This window comes from Trachemys scripta, chromosome 4, assembly GCF_013100865.1.
Source record: "Trachemys scripta elegans isolate TJP31775 chromosome 4, CAS_Tse_1.0, whole genome shotgun sequence".
NCBI lineage: Eukaryota > Metazoa > Chordata > Testudines > Emydidae > Trachemys > Trachemys scripta.
In genome coordinates this window covers 125,482,214-125,498,963 of record NC_048301.1, presented here as the reverse complement: position 1 = coordinate 125,498,963, position 16,750 = coordinate 125,482,214, and the positions used below count along the sequence as shown (strand labels likewise).

The 16,750-nt window shown below is 46.1% G+C and overlaps 1 protein-coding gene across 1 annotated transcript; it reads right to left on the bottom strand.

Moving 5' to 3' along the window:
* Positions 1 to 1,673: 1,673 nt before the first annotated feature.
* Positions 1,674 to 13,401, bottom strand: LOC117875824 (chitotriosidase-1-like). The gene is made up of 13 exons (XM_034767312.1): positions 13,290 to 13,401; positions 12,921 to 13,066; positions 11,917 to 12,318; positions 10,719 to 10,748; positions 9,600 to 9,801; positions 8,506 to 8,562; positions 6,626 to 6,791; positions 5,792 to 5,916; positions 5,530 to 5,653; positions 5,089 to 5,271; positions 4,773 to 4,889; positions 3,694 to 3,826; positions 1,674 to 2,310 (listed from the first exon to the last, which is right to left on the bottom strand). Exons 3-13 carry the CDS (start codon positions 11,939 to 11,941, stop codon positions 2,027 to 2,029), a joined length of 1,446 nt encoding a protein of 481 aa, XP_034623203.1. The 5' UTR covers positions 11,942 to 12,318; positions 12,921 to 13,066; positions 13,290 to 13,401; the 3' UTR covers positions 1,674 to 2,026.
* Between the last annotated feature and the right edge of the window lie 3,349 nt (positions 13,402 to 16,750).

Genomic DNA, 16,750 nt, shown 5'->3' with positions numbered 1-16,750 from the left:
GCAATGGTCAACACCTGCTCCTTCAGAGGAAGGTGTGAGAAACCCTGCAGTTATGGGATAACCTGTCCCTGGGGGAAGTTGTTTTATCTTTTCCCCATAACTCTCCATTCAAGGTCAGCTTGTTCCTTGAAGCAGGAAGGTTTATGTTCCTTCCAAAATTCCTGTTTGGTTTTTAAGATGAGCAGCAACTGAGCCAAGTCTGTCTGTAGGATAACTCTGTTTGCTTGAATGGTCTTAGGCCAGGAATGAATTTACTCCATGGATGAATCCTCACAAGAGCGGTGGAGACCAAATGCATTTGGAGTCACTTACTCCAGCACTTGCTGACAGTTGCTGCCTGCATTTCTAATCATTCAGAAAGATCCCTGCCCCACTAATGTGACCACCTTAGCATGTAGGTAAGGCCTAAACTTCAGTTCATCTGGGTCAGTCCACGTGGGCAATGATGGATGACCTGTGTTGGATTCTGCAGGCTGGTCTGTTGGTGCCTCTCTGTTCTCTTCAGGAAGTGAATTTGTGAAGGCTTCGTGATTAGATACCAAGTTACATGCCTCCGAAATATCAAAGACAAATAAAAACCACAGCCCTTGGACTCCTTGGAGAGGAAGAAATCGGATGCTTTTTATGTATTCGGAGTCCCAGGCAGTTAAAGTCATTCCCATAGCAGATGTAAGGCCACCTTTATTATCTGGTGGAAATATTGTGAATCTATCCCTAAGTTTAATGGCCCAGAGATCTGCACTTGTGACAGGATTTCTGCTTTTGAGAGGGTCACTGGCCCAGTGGGAACAGCAAAGTCCTGGCCAATGGAAGACCTAGGTTTGGGGGGGGGGGCTGGGTCTCTGGTATCAGAAAGATCACTTGACCTTCCTGTGCATGATTTGAAAACCATATAACCAGGGCCGGTGCAAGGAAGTTTCACGCCCTAGGCGAAACTTCCACCTTGCACCCCACCCCCCAGCCCTGCGGCAGCTTCCCGCCCCCCCCTGCCCTGAGACGCCCTCCCCCACCCCGCAGCAGCTCTCCCCCCCCCCAGGGAGCCATGCGGCAGCTCCCCACCCCAGCTCACCTCTGCTCCGCCTCCTCTCTGAGCAGGCTGCCCCTGCTCTAATTCTCCTCCCAGGCTTGTGGCGCCAAACAGCTGATTGGCGCTGCAAACCTGGGAGGCGGGAAAAGTGGAGCAGCAACAGTGTGCTCGGGGAGGAACACTGTAAAAAAAAATTGGGGGCACCGCTTTTTGGTGCCCCCAATTCTTGGCGCCCTAGGCAACCGCCTAGTTCGCCTTAATGGTAGCACCGGCCCTGAGTGTCTGAGTCGAACCTTCCTGGGTAAGCACGCAAGATGAAGAAACAACTTTGACACCTGTGGCAGACTGGACTAATAGCAGATGGTGTTCTCCTACAGACACTCCAGTACATCTTGAATTTATCTTGCTGAGCTCTCCAAGAGGGATAATATGGAGCTGAGATAATGCATGATGCTTCTGTCCTGTCTAGTGAACCACACATCAAACTCTAGGATACTATATTGATGTAAGGATGTAAAGAGGCCATAAATCTCCTCATTCCTTCCTGCCTCCCTGCCCCATTTTTCAGTAGCTTATAGGGCCTGACACTTCTACCCAATAGAAGAAAAGTACAACAACTTCATTTACAAATGAAAGCTTTATTTTCTTGGAGCAAACAAACATGAAATAAGGACAGAGGATGAAGCCAGACTCTAAAAGAGACCAATGCAAAATGAAGAAATAAATGCACGACAGTTTGAAAATCCATCAGCCCTGCTTGTCAGTGCCAATATTCTGCTTCCGCTCACTCTCCTCCCTAACTCTGACCTGTATTACTGCGATGGTTGTTGCCCCTGAAAGTAACTCACCCAGGACAGAGAAGAAGGTTGCTGGAGACACTTGCAATATAGACCATCTCCTAAGCTCGGATTTGATGGCAGAGGAAACTAAACTATCTGAGCTGATACGAATCTATCTCTTATTTCATTCTCCTTGAAGGTGATTTGAGGCTCTTTGCTTTTAAGGCCAGTTGCAACATTTGCATAAGTAGTCGAAAATCAACCCTTCCGGGCAGGACATTCGGAAGGTGCGCCTGTTGGCACATATGTAGAACATGGCGTGGGCCTCGGGGACCGGGTAGATCCCATTGGCCTTATGGAGGCAAAACCTGCTGGTCGTGGAGTTGGTACTTGTCGCAGGGATGGATGGTAGTGTAGTGAAGCTGAGGGTTGAGGATGAAACAGTTGGCGGTGATGTAGTGGTGCTGACGGTGGTTTCTGGAACAGGCGTTGTCTGAACCGGCCCTGCGGAGGCATTAGCAGAAAGAACAATGTTATCGGCATCTACTAGTCAGAAAGAAAATGGAACGAAGGGAGACATTTTGTGGTCAATCCCTTAGACCGCTTGGTGGTGGTTTAAATGGTTGTTAGGTGACACCGGGCTTTTTATTGTGAAATATGAACGAGCGATGATGTAAAGGGGCCAATAGCTAGATCAGTGGCTCTCTAGGGCAGAACAAACCAACAGTAGGACAACCTTTTGATACGCAGCAGTTGTAGTGGACTTGGCATAAAGTCCACAAGGATTCTAACTCTGAATCAAATGCCATAGAAAGGCGATCTGGTAAATTACTGTTTGGTGCGATAAATATGGACTATGTTATGCTACACTATTTAGAGACTTTTGGGTAGAGACACCTGTAAAACTAAAGGTGACTTAATGTTGAAGCGTAAATACATGGTGGCTGGATAGATTATTGGTAGCACTCCAAAGTCTCCTAGGACCTTGCTCTGAAGAGTTTGCCCATGACATAGGGGAGGGAAACAAGGGAGGGGAATGGGATAAGTGAGGAAAAATGTTACAGCAATGCAATGTGGCTATTTACTTTAGAGATGCACAAACCATGGCAGTATTTCTGGTTGATCTTTTTTATAATGTATCTAAATAGGGTGGGGTTGAAAGTGGATTGGTTTATTGGGAGGATTGTATGAGAAATGAGTTTCCAAGAGGGATACAAATGTGTGACGGTGGTGATCTGGCAGAGCAGAGAGAACAGGGCACATGGAGAATAACATGGAAACAGGCCTGGGGGGAGAAACAAATAATGCACAAGAGGCGTGGCTTTAAACTAAATCAGCTTTGAGCTAATCAAAGACAAGCTATGATGCTGGGGAGGGGTCTCTGATGTGTAATTTCCCAGCCTGCTTTTGGCAGGTTTGGTGGCTCAGCTCATGAGCGTTAGATGCAAACTCTTCCAATTCTCTATATTTCCCTAGTGACGTGGCTTTTTCCCCAGTATTCCCAATGGGCTTGCATGAGTGAATTTTTAGGAGGCATAACAACGTGGCCTAATGCAAAGATTTCAGACAACGTTCATCAGGGTGTTTTGTGTCCCAGGCTCCCCTCTTTAGTCTGGGCACTGATGCCGCTCCAGCCTTTGCGCTCTGAACCAAAAGCTGGCCGTGGGCGTTTCAAAGAAAAGTGGTGTATTACCTAAATGTTTTTGCCATTAGGGCTTTCCCTGGAGACTCTGAGAGTGTTCAGAGGAGGCGGAGGCTGTGGTGCAAGTTTGCAATTCATTCTCTCTCCCTGCCCCCGAAAAATCTCTTGCCCAATAATAAAAAAATACATGTGTCAAGAAGATATTGCATTATCTGTATGGGGCAGACCCTTAACTCATGCTTTACCGCATCTCAGCTCTTTCTTCAGAGTTTGCAGAAGAGGGTACTTCCCCTGGCCGCAGAATGAGTCGCTGAAATCATCCAGATCAATGGCCCAGACCATGGCCCCTCCCAGACTTTTCTTCTTCAGATACTGAACCTGGGAGAGGAAAAATCTCTGAAACTGTGACATTGGGTGCCGGTGGGAGACGGAAGTTAAAACATCTCGCCTCTGTTAGAACTCCAGCAACTGTTACTCACCTAAGGAGCCTCTTGCAAGTCCAAAACAACCTGCCATGAGGTTGAGAGGTGGATGGGAGAAGGGGCAAGTGCATGCTAAAAGCTTGCCTATGCTTGAACCAATGAATCTCCATGTAGGCAGGAATCCCGTTTGGGTTAAGGGTGCTCATGTCTGGGATGTTTACAGCCCTGTGCTGCTTCCTGCTTGGTCTGAAATCTCATATGACCTTAAGAACCTGTTGCCAGGGTGGAGCCGATTGCAAGTCATGAAACTTCCCTGCCCCAGAACATTGTCTGGATCCTCTCTCCTACACTTTACACTCAAGGAAAAGATTGTGTGGGTTTGTGGGGGGCCTGTTTGCTGAATTCACCTGCTGATGGGCCAGTGTTTCCGCTCACAGCACACCACATAAGTCATCTTCTAGTCTCATCTTTTGCTGTGACTTCAAGCGAGTCACGTTCTCCTTCTGTAGGGTGACCAGATGTCCCGATTTTATAGGGACAGTCCCGATTTTGGGGTCTTTTTCTTATATAGGCTCCTATTACCTCCTATTAAATCCTGTCCTGATTTTTCACACTTGCTGTCTGGTCACCCTACCTTTCTGTGCCTTGATTTCCCCATCTGTAAAATGGGATAACACTAGCCTTCCCAGAAGGTAGGCAGGACTGGAGGCTTAACAAGTTAACTTTGGTGAAGTGCATTGAGATTCTCAGATGCACAGTCTAGGGACACACAAAGCATTGTCTGCTGATACGCACAATGCTACAAAGTGGAGCCCATCTCTCTGGGCTACGGGAAGGTTCCAATAGCCCCCCCTCCAGCCTTCCACAATGTGTGGCAAGAAGAATGCATAGGAACTGCTTACTTTGGTTTTAATGCTCTGCTGGTCGTCATACCCCACCCACTGGTTCTCCTTGAAGGAATACGGGACTTTCTGTTCCTCAATCCTTTTGGTGGTGCCATCTTTCTGGAAAGTACAGATCTGAAAAAAATATAGAAATGGAGAGATGGGAAGAGACCATTGAGATTGGCTGACTTTGAATTAATTAATAATCTTACGAATATTAGCATGTTTGCCAATAGAAGGATCAAAGGGGCAGTTTCAAGGCACCATATTTAAATCACAGTAGACCCAGGAGCATTTAATGAGCTGCTTGCAGGAAAAGTGAATTCTTTCCTACCTCATAATAGGCCCAGAATCCTGCCTCTCGAGTGAAAGGGCCGAGTGATCCAGGCCCAAAGGCAGGGGCACCAACCTCTGTCTCGGAGGAAGAGAGGGTGAAAGACCGTCCATAGATGGGGATTCCCATGATGATCTTCTCAGCTGGAGCACCCTTGTTCCTCCAGTACGTCACAGCATAGTCCTATACGGGGGGATCAGACATGAAGTCTCTCCATGTAACAGGGGTGCTGGAACAGTTTTTGGAGTTTGCAACCAAACTGTGATACAGCCACTGAATGTCTGTTGTCTGGGGCTTGTGACGCAAGTTCTGATACTTGCACCGGGGTAAGGATGATACATGCAGGTTTGTTGGAAATGTGACTTTTCAACCATTTCCTGCAGCTGAGCTCTATTTATTTGTCAGAAGGAGGGGTCACCTACAAAGTTCTTTGACACTTACAGTGTTACTGTACACAGCAGATCCAGTGTCGGTTTTCCCTTTGTAGAGAGGACTGACGTGTCCTGTGATCTTTTCCCAGGAACCGTGGAAGTCATACGTCATGAGGTTAATGAAGTCCAAGGCCCTACAAAGGGAGAATAAGGAATCAAGATGACATTGATTTTCCCTCTGCAAGAGAAGTGTTGCAAAGCATCCTGGGTAATAGAATTTGGTCCTGTAGCTTGACTGTCCTCTGTAAAACTGTGTGGCTGGATAGACTCACTTTGAGATGTTCTCGACTTCATAGGCTCCATCGATGTTTTCCTTCCCAGCTGCCACAGCAGCAGTCAACAGCAGCCGCTCTTTCCCTGTCCTCTTGGCTTCCTCCTTGAATTCTTCAGCCATTTCCTGAGGGGGAATAATAGAAAGCCCCAAACAACCATCAATTATCCCCTTTTTAATTATGCCTTCCATCTTTTTTTTCTTTCAAAAAAAGCAAATCTAAACTAAAGGAGAGACTGGACACATGTCTGACAAACACAGTTAGAGTAGGGTCCTGAGCATTCTAGTAGCTGTGGGTCATGCCAATTAGATCACATATTTGATCAATTTATTAACGTATTCAGGGCTGATGCTGTAAATGATTTGACTCTGGGAAGGCACAGGACTTGATGGTAGATTCCAGGAAGTAAATAATCAAAGTGGCTGATCAGTATCTTCTGACATTGGGGGCATTATGTGTCTGCTCATCTGGTGGGGATTCCTTGAGCCAGGTGCCAGCAGGCTAGGAAGTCCAATCCCTGACTTTACCTGTATGCCCCTTGGATACACTCTTCCCCCACTCTTTGGAGATCTGAGCTAGAGACGAGCCCAAAGCTTGGATCCAAAAAACATAGTTCAGATGCTCGAACAGTCTGGTGACTTGATTCCGTCACTTGTTTGATCCTTTCAGATGGTCGCTGTCTCTACCTTAGAGAACGCTCCAGCTTTGACTTTGACTTTGCAGACTGTGTAGTGTTTGCAGGTGAAATATGAGGACAAAACACATGTCCTGCATCCTTATAATCTCTGCCTTGGCAATGGAAGGAGGGGGCTGTACTCCTAGGTCTTACTGTACCTGGACCAGAACAGTGAAACGCTGTTTATCCTCAGGTGGGCTTCCCCTTGCACCTGGATATTCCCAGTCTAGGTCCAGACCATCAAATTCATACTTGCGCAGGAATTCAACCACAGAGAGGATGAATGTCCGCCGATTACCAGGTGTGGACACCATGCTGGAGAACCTAGCATGGAAGTGACACGTTCACTACCCTGTCTGTGCTGCTAACCACCCGCTGCAGATTTGGGGGCTAGTTTACAGTTGCTGTGTCCAGAAGATAAACTCAGCAGCACAGAGGGCTACACAGGGCTGGTGCTACCATTAAGGCGAACTAGGCGGTTGCCCAGGGCGCCAAGATTTGGGGGCGCCAAAAAGCGGTGCCCCCAATTTTTTTTACAGCGTTCCTCCCGGAGTGCGCGGTCACTGCTCCACTTCTCCCGCCTCCCAGACTTGCAGTGCCAATCAGCTATTTGGCACCGCAAGCCTGGGAGGAGAATTAGAGCAGGGGGTGGTGTGCTCGGGGAGGAGGCGGAGCAGAGGTGAGCTGGGGTGGGGAGCTGCCGCACGGCTCCCCGGGGGAGGAAGCTGCCACAGGGGTGCCTCAGGGCGGGGGGGGGAGCTACCGCAGAGCCCCATCCCTGAGCATGCCATCGCTGCTCCACTTCTCCCGCCTCCCAGGCTTGCGGCGCCAATCAGCTGTTTGGCACCACAAGCCTGGGAGGGGAGGAGAATTAGAGCGGGGGTGGCGTGCTCGGGGAGGAGGCGGAGCAGAGATGAGCTGTGGTGGGGAGCTGCCGCATGGCTCCCTGGGGTGGGGGGAGCTGCCATGGGGAGGTGCCTCAGGGCAGGGGTGGGGGAGCTGCTGCAGGTCTGGGGCGGGCGGCGCACGTGCAAAGTGGAAGTTTTGCCTAGGGCGCGAAACTTCCTTGCACCAGCCCTGGGGCTACATACAGCTGGGAGGAAAGGCTACTGGTCCTCGCAGGGTCATATTCAGCCCCACCTCACTTTAAATTCCAGCCCCACGTCACATCCAGAGCAGGAAGGAGACTCTGTCTGCAAAACACTAGTCTGAATATTGTTTGCTTTGGAGACAGCTTTCAGGGAGAGCTTCGGGTTTAACGCTTTACAAATGAATATAAAAAAATCTAAGTTGCTAAGCACTGATGAGATGAATTGTTGTCAATACCAAAGACTTCACAGCTGCTAGTAACTCTATTGCTGTCAAAGAGCACGAGAGATTTGGAAACTTCCCAAAATGTTACCACACAAATCTCAGTACCAAACACAATATTTGAGCTTCTGCCTTCCAAGACCACCTCTTCATGACAAAAAGCCCAGAATGAAAATCCTGGGGCAACCTCCTCAGTGACAAATTTTAGTCAAAAAAGGGCATAATGACCCACAGGCGAGAACTTGTTCTTAAACCAGTGTCAAGCTGAAGTGACTCCACTAACTCCAGGTTGTACTGAACATTGATGTGGGCATCACGAGGCGGTGTACACCTGATACTGATTGTCTTTGGAGACTGAGCTCTGAAATATAATACTAATGAGCTGGGCACTAGTCTAGGAATGAGGAAACCCAGATTCAGTTCCTGCTCTGTCACAGACTGGGTGCGCCTTGGGAAAGTCATGTAGTGTCTGTCTCGGTTCCCCATCTGTACAAAAACCTACCTTACAGAGGTGTTGAGGCTAACTACGGGTGTGTTATGAGGCACTCATACGACCGCCATTGCCATAGTATCTAAGTGCCTAATGTTGGTAGATAGAATGCACAGTCTCCTTCCTACATGCTACTGTTCTGACTCTCCTGGACATCACAGGATTTTGAGGTTTAGCATAATCCACTCCCCCCGCCTCACGCTTTTCATGCAGAAAACAAACATCCTCTCATCTTACTTTTCAGAGCCAAAATTCCAACCACCAATGGCCAAGAGGGTCTTCAGCCCAGGATTCCTGGGTGGGAGAAAAGGTGGCATTAAAAGCAGCTGAAAAAGCTCACTTTCATTGTGTCCCTCACACTTGGACTTGCAAGTGTTCTCCAATCTTAATAAACACAGCCATAATCTGGATCAGGGGTCGGCAACCTTTCAGAAGTGGGGTGCCGAGTCTTCATTTATTCACTCTAATTTAAGGTTTCGTGTGCCAGTAATACATTTAAACATTTTTAGAAGGTCTCTTTTTATGTGTATAATATATAACTAATCTACTGTTGTATGCAAAGTAAATAAGGTTTTTAAAATGTTTAAGGAGCTTCATTTAAAATTAAATTAAAAGGCAGAGTCTCCCCCCCCCCCCCCCCCCCCCGGACCGGTGGCCAGGACCCGGGCAGTGTGAGTGCCACTGAAAATCAGCTTGTGTGCCGCCTTCGGCACGCGTGCCATAGGTTGCCTACCCCGATCTGGACGCTTAATCTGTGGGAAAGCTTCCATACTTCTGCAATGTAAACGCCCTCAAACCTTCCTATAGATAAACAGGAGGAAGGAGAAGTTGGGACCTCCCTAAAGTTTAAGGCACTATCCCCAGATTATGCTGAGATACTGAATGGTGGGGTTTCCCCCCTTTTAGTTTAGCTCGTGCCCCAACGCTTGATAATACATTCTATTTTGCTATAACCCTACTGAAAACCCATTCGTGTACATTCTATGTCTGAGTGGATCTTTCAGAGAAGAATCCCTCTCAGATGCAAGAAGTTGGGCTTTTTAACACTTATGGTGATGTCAACATGAGTCTTCAAACTGTCACATCCACTCTTCTCATGGAGAGGATAGGTTAAACTCTAAAGTCCTTGGGCCAGGGACTGACTTGGTCTTGTACACTGCTGAGCACATGATAAATAATGATTCCAAAGGAGTTTTCTCCCTTGGTGAAGCTAGAAACAGCCTTAGCTTAAATCCCAGGTCTGCCTCCTCCTTCAGGATAAACCCAGAGCCCCATTCCCTAGGGGTGAGACCCCAGCGCTGGGAGATAGGCCCCTCTCCCCTTTGACTCACTTGCTTTTGAGTCCGTTGAAAGTCTTGTAATGCTGCTCATCGTTCCCCTCCACAGTGGTGATCCGGTTGTCGTCCATGCCAGCAAAGGCATAAATGAGATGAGTGCATAGGTTGGGGTCAATGTCCTCAGGAAGGAAGCGCCCCTGGGCTGGTCTGTACTGGGACCAGTTGGTAAAGTAACAGACCAGTTTGCAAGCAGAGACTGTGGAAATAGGAGAGAGATGTCAAGGTGCGATGAGGACTGAGGGAAGGAATCAAAATGCAATGCACCCCTTCAGTTGGCTGATAGCATAGGGCCTCACAGACTCTCTCAATTTCATTGTACAGTATTCAAGCTCTTGAGTCCATGTGGGCCATAACTGTGCTCATTTTAGCATGGTTCCCCAACCCCAGAAGGACTTGGAATGCCCTCCCAATTCCTTTCCAGTCTCTGGAGAATGGGACTGGTCGTGCTTTGGTACTGACGTGACGAAAGCTTTTGAGAATAGGTGGGTTGCACACCTGGGTGTAGAAATGGCTATGCTAGGCCTCACTGTTGTTTTGCTTTGTACTTTGTCCCACAGCGGAGGCCCCTGGCTGCCCCACTGAGAATTGTAGTACAGCAGTGATACAGGGCTTTGAACATCTAAACCATGCTCCAGAAGTGGGTCTGTTACGCCCAATCTTTGAATGGAGACAGGACAAGAGTCAGCTAAGTAGGAACAACCTCCGTTGCCTCTGTTCTCAAAGTGAATGTGTCCCACAGCCTATGGGCCACTTGTGCTCATATGGGACAGTATGGGAGGGCAGCTGTTTGTTTGCCACTGCTCTGCAAGCAGCATTGCATCTGAACGTAGCTAAGTTACACACACGCAGGCTGTGGATGGGCTCACAGAGCTTTCATACAGATAACTGACTCGAGCTTATTGGTAGCATCTAAACCCCACTGAAGTTAATGAAACTTCAGGAGGTTTTGGATCAGGCTCACAGAGACCACTTCCAAAATTAAACCTCTGACCAAGGAAACGGCTTACTGAATCCCAGCTAAACACTGGACCTTATTCTGTTATCCAAAGGGACTTCTTTTCTACTACCCATGCCTCTTTTAAGAAATGGATGGTCATGGAAAAGGTGACTTACTGCATTGGAGAAACAGCAAGACAGCTAAACCTACAGCAAAATAAAAACAGAAGAGAAGATTGTTATTTAAAAATCCCTCCCCCAGGCCTAGAATATCATAGAATATTAGGGTTGGAAGGGACCTCAGGAGGTCATCTAGTCCAACCCCCTGCTCAAAGCAGGGCCAATCCCCAACTAAATCATCCCAGCCAGGGCTTTGTCAAGCCTGACCTTAAAAACCTCTAAGGAAGGAGATTCCACCACCTCCCTAGGTAACCCATTCTAGTGCTTCACCACCCTCCTAGTGAAAAAGTTTTTCCTAATATCCAACCTAAACCTCACCCCCCTGCAACTTGAGACCATTGCTCCTTGTTCTGTCATCTGCCACCACTGAGAACAGTCTAGATCCAGCCATGCAGAAATCAGAAATTCTCCTACTAGAAATAAATTTAAAGTCCATTGCATAACTAATGACCACACATATTCTTGTGGACCCATTATTACTGAGACCATTGTGACTATCGAACGTATGCCACTGCCCCTCTGTTCTGCTTCCTAGTTCCCCACCTGGGGAAGGGGTTGTGCCTTGCCTTACTTGTTATCATGGGACCTTGGCTCCTGACGGGGGCCAGAGAGAACCACATGCTGCAAAGTCAGTTCCAAAGACAAAGTCACTCTCAGTCTCCAGTCTCGGCACATGGCAGTAAAGACTGTTGCATGTTATAGCTGAGCAGAGCTTAGGTTCTGCTCAAGAATCTTACCCAGGAGAACTACCTTGAAAAGTAAATCAACTAATGTGCAGGGAGAGGTGGATTAAGAGCACAGAACTGAGAGCTAGGAACTCCTGAGTTCTAATGCTAGCTCTAACCATCGGCCTCTACGGCCTTAAAGTTTTCCCAGCTGCAAGATGGAGGATAATACTATATTGCCTTAGGGGTTGATATTGTTCCTCTTTTCCACCAACACCACTGAAGTTAAGCATCCCAGCACTGGTTAACCCAAGAAATGTTGGGTTTCAGTTTAGACAGTTGCAACTTTTCTCTAACCCTCTTTTTAGTAGTGGGCGTTTTGTAGGATGCAATTGGCCTAACCCAATGCCTTCCATTATCCACGTCATGGGTGAAGAATACATTATACAGTCTCACATCCAAATCCCATAAAACTCAACAGTCCTATTCAGTAACATCCCACATAAATTCATCTCCAGTTGCAAACTTACCAACCCAAACGAACGTCCGGCCCATGGTGGCTGCAGATGGTCTGGGCTGGGTTCTGTAGACCTGGGTTGTGCGTCTGGCTGTAGATTGATGCTCAGCATTGACCTGGGCTCAATCTTTCTCTTTATACCTGACCACACCCATGCAGGACAGCTGTGTTGAACTGAGAGGAGTGCATGCCGCCAGTCTGTGCAGTTAAAGGATTTCGCCACATGCAGGAATTTTGCTCAATCTCCTAAATTTTCAAGGGCAGGTTTTGCAATTGCACTGGTGATCACAGAATCACAAGATTCTGAGTATCTAAAGTCATTGCTTGAGGCACATGTTCTGTTTGACTAATTATACTTTTAATTCACTGATCCTTGGCAGGAGCCCTGCTGGAGTTAAGAGCAGCCTGTAAAAAACTGCAGAATATGGTGCACAACAAAAAAAAGTTGGTTAGCCCTATAACACCCAGAAATGATGCTACATAATCTTGCGTGCTACCTACTGGCATGTTATCTAGTAATTATTTGCATACATACAGACATCTCTCTTGTACAGAGCACTCCTGTAACACTAGTAGATGATGTGGCTTTTAACGAGTTCCTACAGTACATTCTCTGAGGGAACTCACCCTTGTGTCGGATAAAGACAAAATGATCAGTGCCCCTCGGCTCCCTGCAATTAAGTCAAGCGCTCCCAAAATATTGGAAACCATGTAAAGACTTGGCTAAAAACCAGGACCTATTGATCCCATAGCTCTTTTCATAAAGGGGGATAGGAGTCTGCCACAGTGTTCCAGGCTGAAATGTGTAGCACTATGGGCCAGCTGCTGCCGTTCACCCCAGAGGTGGCTGCATTTCAGTGGTGGACTGTGCACCCTTAGTTCTAGCATGTATGCTCCCACCTGTAAAATGACACCATGAGGTCATCTATTTATTGTGCCTCAATCACTCCCAGATCAAACTTGCTCAGTTTACAAGTGAAAAGATACTTTTACTGACTGCTGGGGTCACAAACTCACTCTTGAATCTAGAAATCCGGCCGGGTTCCTGCTGTCTGACATCACAGGGAATAAGGATTCTGCAGGCGGAATTTAGCTGACCATTCTGTTGAATGATGCACAAGACAGAATAAAATCTGGATCACCCTCCCGTGGCTGCAACAGTTCTGTGGGAGGAGAGACCAAACACCTGTCAGTAAGGCCAGCAGATGTGACTTTTAAGACCCACAAGGAGCAGCTATGGGTTAAGACAGTGGCCTTTTCAGTCACTTTCCTGTTATTACACTAGTGACTCTGCTAAAGGTGGGTCTATAACCAGCTTGTGAAAGAAAATAAAGCCCTAAAATAAGTCTGGAAAGTGGAAATCTGTTTAGGACAAAAGATAATTACCATATCTTTGCTCAAAGGCAAGAAACCAGTTGACTTTATGTGAGGCTGGAGACCTTGTCACTGGATGCATCAAATAACCCATTATGCACCGTTATAGCACCAGGAATGTATACGAACCTAGGAAAAAACCCAGTCAATGGAGAACAGTGATTTGGATTGTCTTGGATATAACTAAGCAATGAGTGTCTTGCAGCCTGCCAGGGGAAAAGAGAACTTAATTTTTGATGAAAGCAAAGTATCAGATTTATCGATGGCCTCCTTTATTGTAGAATCTGAGCATCTGTGATTTTTCTTCCTAGATAGTGGTCCATAGCAAACCAAAGCCCCAGGGACTACTGCCATGTGATCAGCCTGCCTGGACTCAAGGGCAGAAGCCTCTGTAGGCTCTGGACTGTAGCTTCAGTATAAGTCCATATCCACAAGATGTTCGCTTTTCCTTGGATTTTGAATTTGCAGGAAAACTTGCATAAATTCAGAACTCACTGAGAACCCACAGGTCTGTGACTTCGACATTCATAACTCAAAAATCATTATAGATGAGCCACAAAACATAGCTCCTGACCACACATGGTCATTAAGTATTCCATTGCTCTTTCCACCAGACTGAGTACTAACTCCAGTGTCTTGACCTAACTCCAGTTCTGGTGCCTTCCATTTTACCTTCCTAAACTTCCTCTGCAGGTTCAGTGGGAGAGAGTATCTTTACACACTTTCTGTTTTGTAGTGTTGCTGTTTGCTGTTAAACATCTGCTGTCAACTGGAAGTGGCTGATTTTCAGTGAAAGGTGGAGCAGTCTGATCCTCTTTGTATAATTTGTATGTCAACTTTTGTCTAAAGCATTTCTGGATTAAAAAATAGATTTAGCAGCAGTGGTAGCATTAATGGAGAAGGGAATTCAAATACTACTTGGAGAAAACAAACCGCTGTTGTAGAAAAAATCTGTACTAAAGCTGGTCAGAGAAGGGGAACCTAATTTCACCAAAAAACCCTTGAAATTGGTTTTTGCAGGGTTCAAAATCGACCAATTTTTCATTACTTGGAATTTTTGGTGATTAAAAAAATTTTTTTTAACAAAATGAGAGGACTGGAAAATAAAATTTCAGCCATTTCTGAAAGAAAAAGAAGGGAGAAGGGCAGAAAGGAAAAGGGTAAAAACAAGAAAAGGAAGGGAAAATAGATTCCGATTTTTGTCAAAACTGTTCAAGTTTGAAAGCAAAGTTCTTAAATATTTAATTGGATAAAAAAGACCATTTGTTGACCCAATTTTTTAATGCCAAGTTCTAAGATGTATAAATAACAGAGGATTTGCACTTGATTATAGATTTTTGTTTAATATTTATAACATTGACTTGATCATAGCAGATGTATTTTCTAATCTGCTATCTTCAGTGTTTAATTATATAATTACAAAATAGAATAAGATTTAACGATAGGACCCTGTGCGTGAAATGAATGCAAATAAATAACACAACATTGGATTCTTCAGAAGATTTTAGTTCATATGTGCAAAATGCCTTGAAGCAGAGGAGCACTGTGTGGTGGATGACTTATCACTGTTTGCAGTCTCTTGCTATTTGCAATACCATACTCTTAGTTAATGCGAGGTGTCTATGAATCAGTGTTCCAAAATAGGAAAAGGCTAGTGCCTACCTTAATCTGTGTGATAAAATAAATGAATCAAGGGACTGCTCTAAAAAAAAAAAAAGTTGCAGTTCACAGCCTCTGCTATCCAGTCTTCTATCTCGGGGACCATGTATGAATTACTACAACAGGATATTTAAATTGGAATAAGTGACAGCTCTGTCCAACGCTATATGTTGTAGCCGAGACAAGGTGGGTGAGGTAATATCTTTTTCTCACCAATGGAAGTTGGTCCAACAAAAGATATGCATCCGAAGAAGTGGGCTGTAGTCCACGAAAGCTTATGCTCTAATAAATTTGTTAGTCTCTAAAGTGCCACAAGTACTCCTGTTCTTTTTGCGGATACAGACTAACAGGGCTGCTACTCTGAAACCAACAAAAGATATTATCTCACCTTAGCTCAGTCCGATGCAATCATCCAGTTTGCCAGCTGGAACTATGTATGAGAAGCACTCTGCTTTTTTCCCCTATAGCAATAGTGCCATCTATTGGGTGTTTAGGTTAGTCACAGTGAATAAAATAATCCACAATTTAAACATTGGTCAGCCGTGTGTACTTACCCAGGAGAGCGCAGCTCCGGTATAGGGTCCGTTTTCCACGGCGTTTTCTGCTTGATGCCCAGGCTTCCTGATGGACAAAGTGAGGCACAAACAAGTGATATTTTTTCAAGTCTCACTGAATGAGAAAGTGGCTCAATCTGGATTAAGAATTTTTGGAGGTTCTGCGCTGTCGCCATTTTAGGATAGATGAGCTGATCTATAAAGCAGTGCTTGCTGCTAGCGGATCCTGTAGAACAGCCTCCTCTGGTAGTTACATTTCATCCGTCTTTCTGTTTGCAAATTCTCTGAACAGGCTTTCTCCAGAGGAGGCTGCATTTCAGTGATACCAGGGTAAAGATGGCCTACCTGTGTGTGTGTGTGTGTGTGTGTGTGTCAGTGGTACTTGAGTTTGTGCACTCTTTTTGCTCTTGTGTAAAGAAGTCTGAAACGATTCTCTCCTCCTCCCTACCCCTTCCCTCATTCTGCCCCCCGCTACCCCCTGGCTTATTTTGTTAGAAATTCAGGCCTGTCCAGGAGGGCAGGACCCAAGGGATAACTGGAGAGCTAATGTAATTGGTCACAAGAGAGTGAAAGTTGAGCAATCATGAGGAGAAGGGATTATTAGTCACTGTCGCTTTGTTAGTGTAATTCGCTGGTGAGTGTTACAGTTACTCCTCTGTGCCAATGAGCAGATGAGGAGAGTTGTTGCCAGTCCATCGTTACAAAGCCTTGGCTCTTTAGTTTAAGACCATGCTGTTATCTCTGGAGGTCCCTGGTTCAATCCCTCAAGTTGACCAAAAGGGTGGCTGTCCATTAGCACCTCCTTAATGTCAACAATGAACATTTTGGATAAAAGGCTTCTCTGTTAAAACTTCAACACCCTTCAACTAAGCGGGAAAGTGTCCCATAAGTCTCCTTTGAGGTGCCCAACAAATCCTCCAGCAATAATAAGGAAGGTCCCCGCAGGACAGTCCTGATACTTCCAAACAGCTACAACTTCAGCTAGAAGGGGTGTCTCTGTCTCCCGCACACTCGGTGCAATCATGACTGTATCACAGCCATTTCCTTAAAACCCCTTGCTAAATCAGAATAAAATCCAAAGTGGGAAACTCTCCAGACCAATGCTTTGCCAGGACTTTTCCAGCGTACAGTCAATACTTAGTTTCTTTTGGATGACCCAGAAAAGTGTATGCGAGATTCTGCTTTTACTCTGAGTTTTCAGTGTAAAATTACAATCAAAAAGGGCTGAAGGGCCAGTGGCATTCAGATCAACCTGTTATT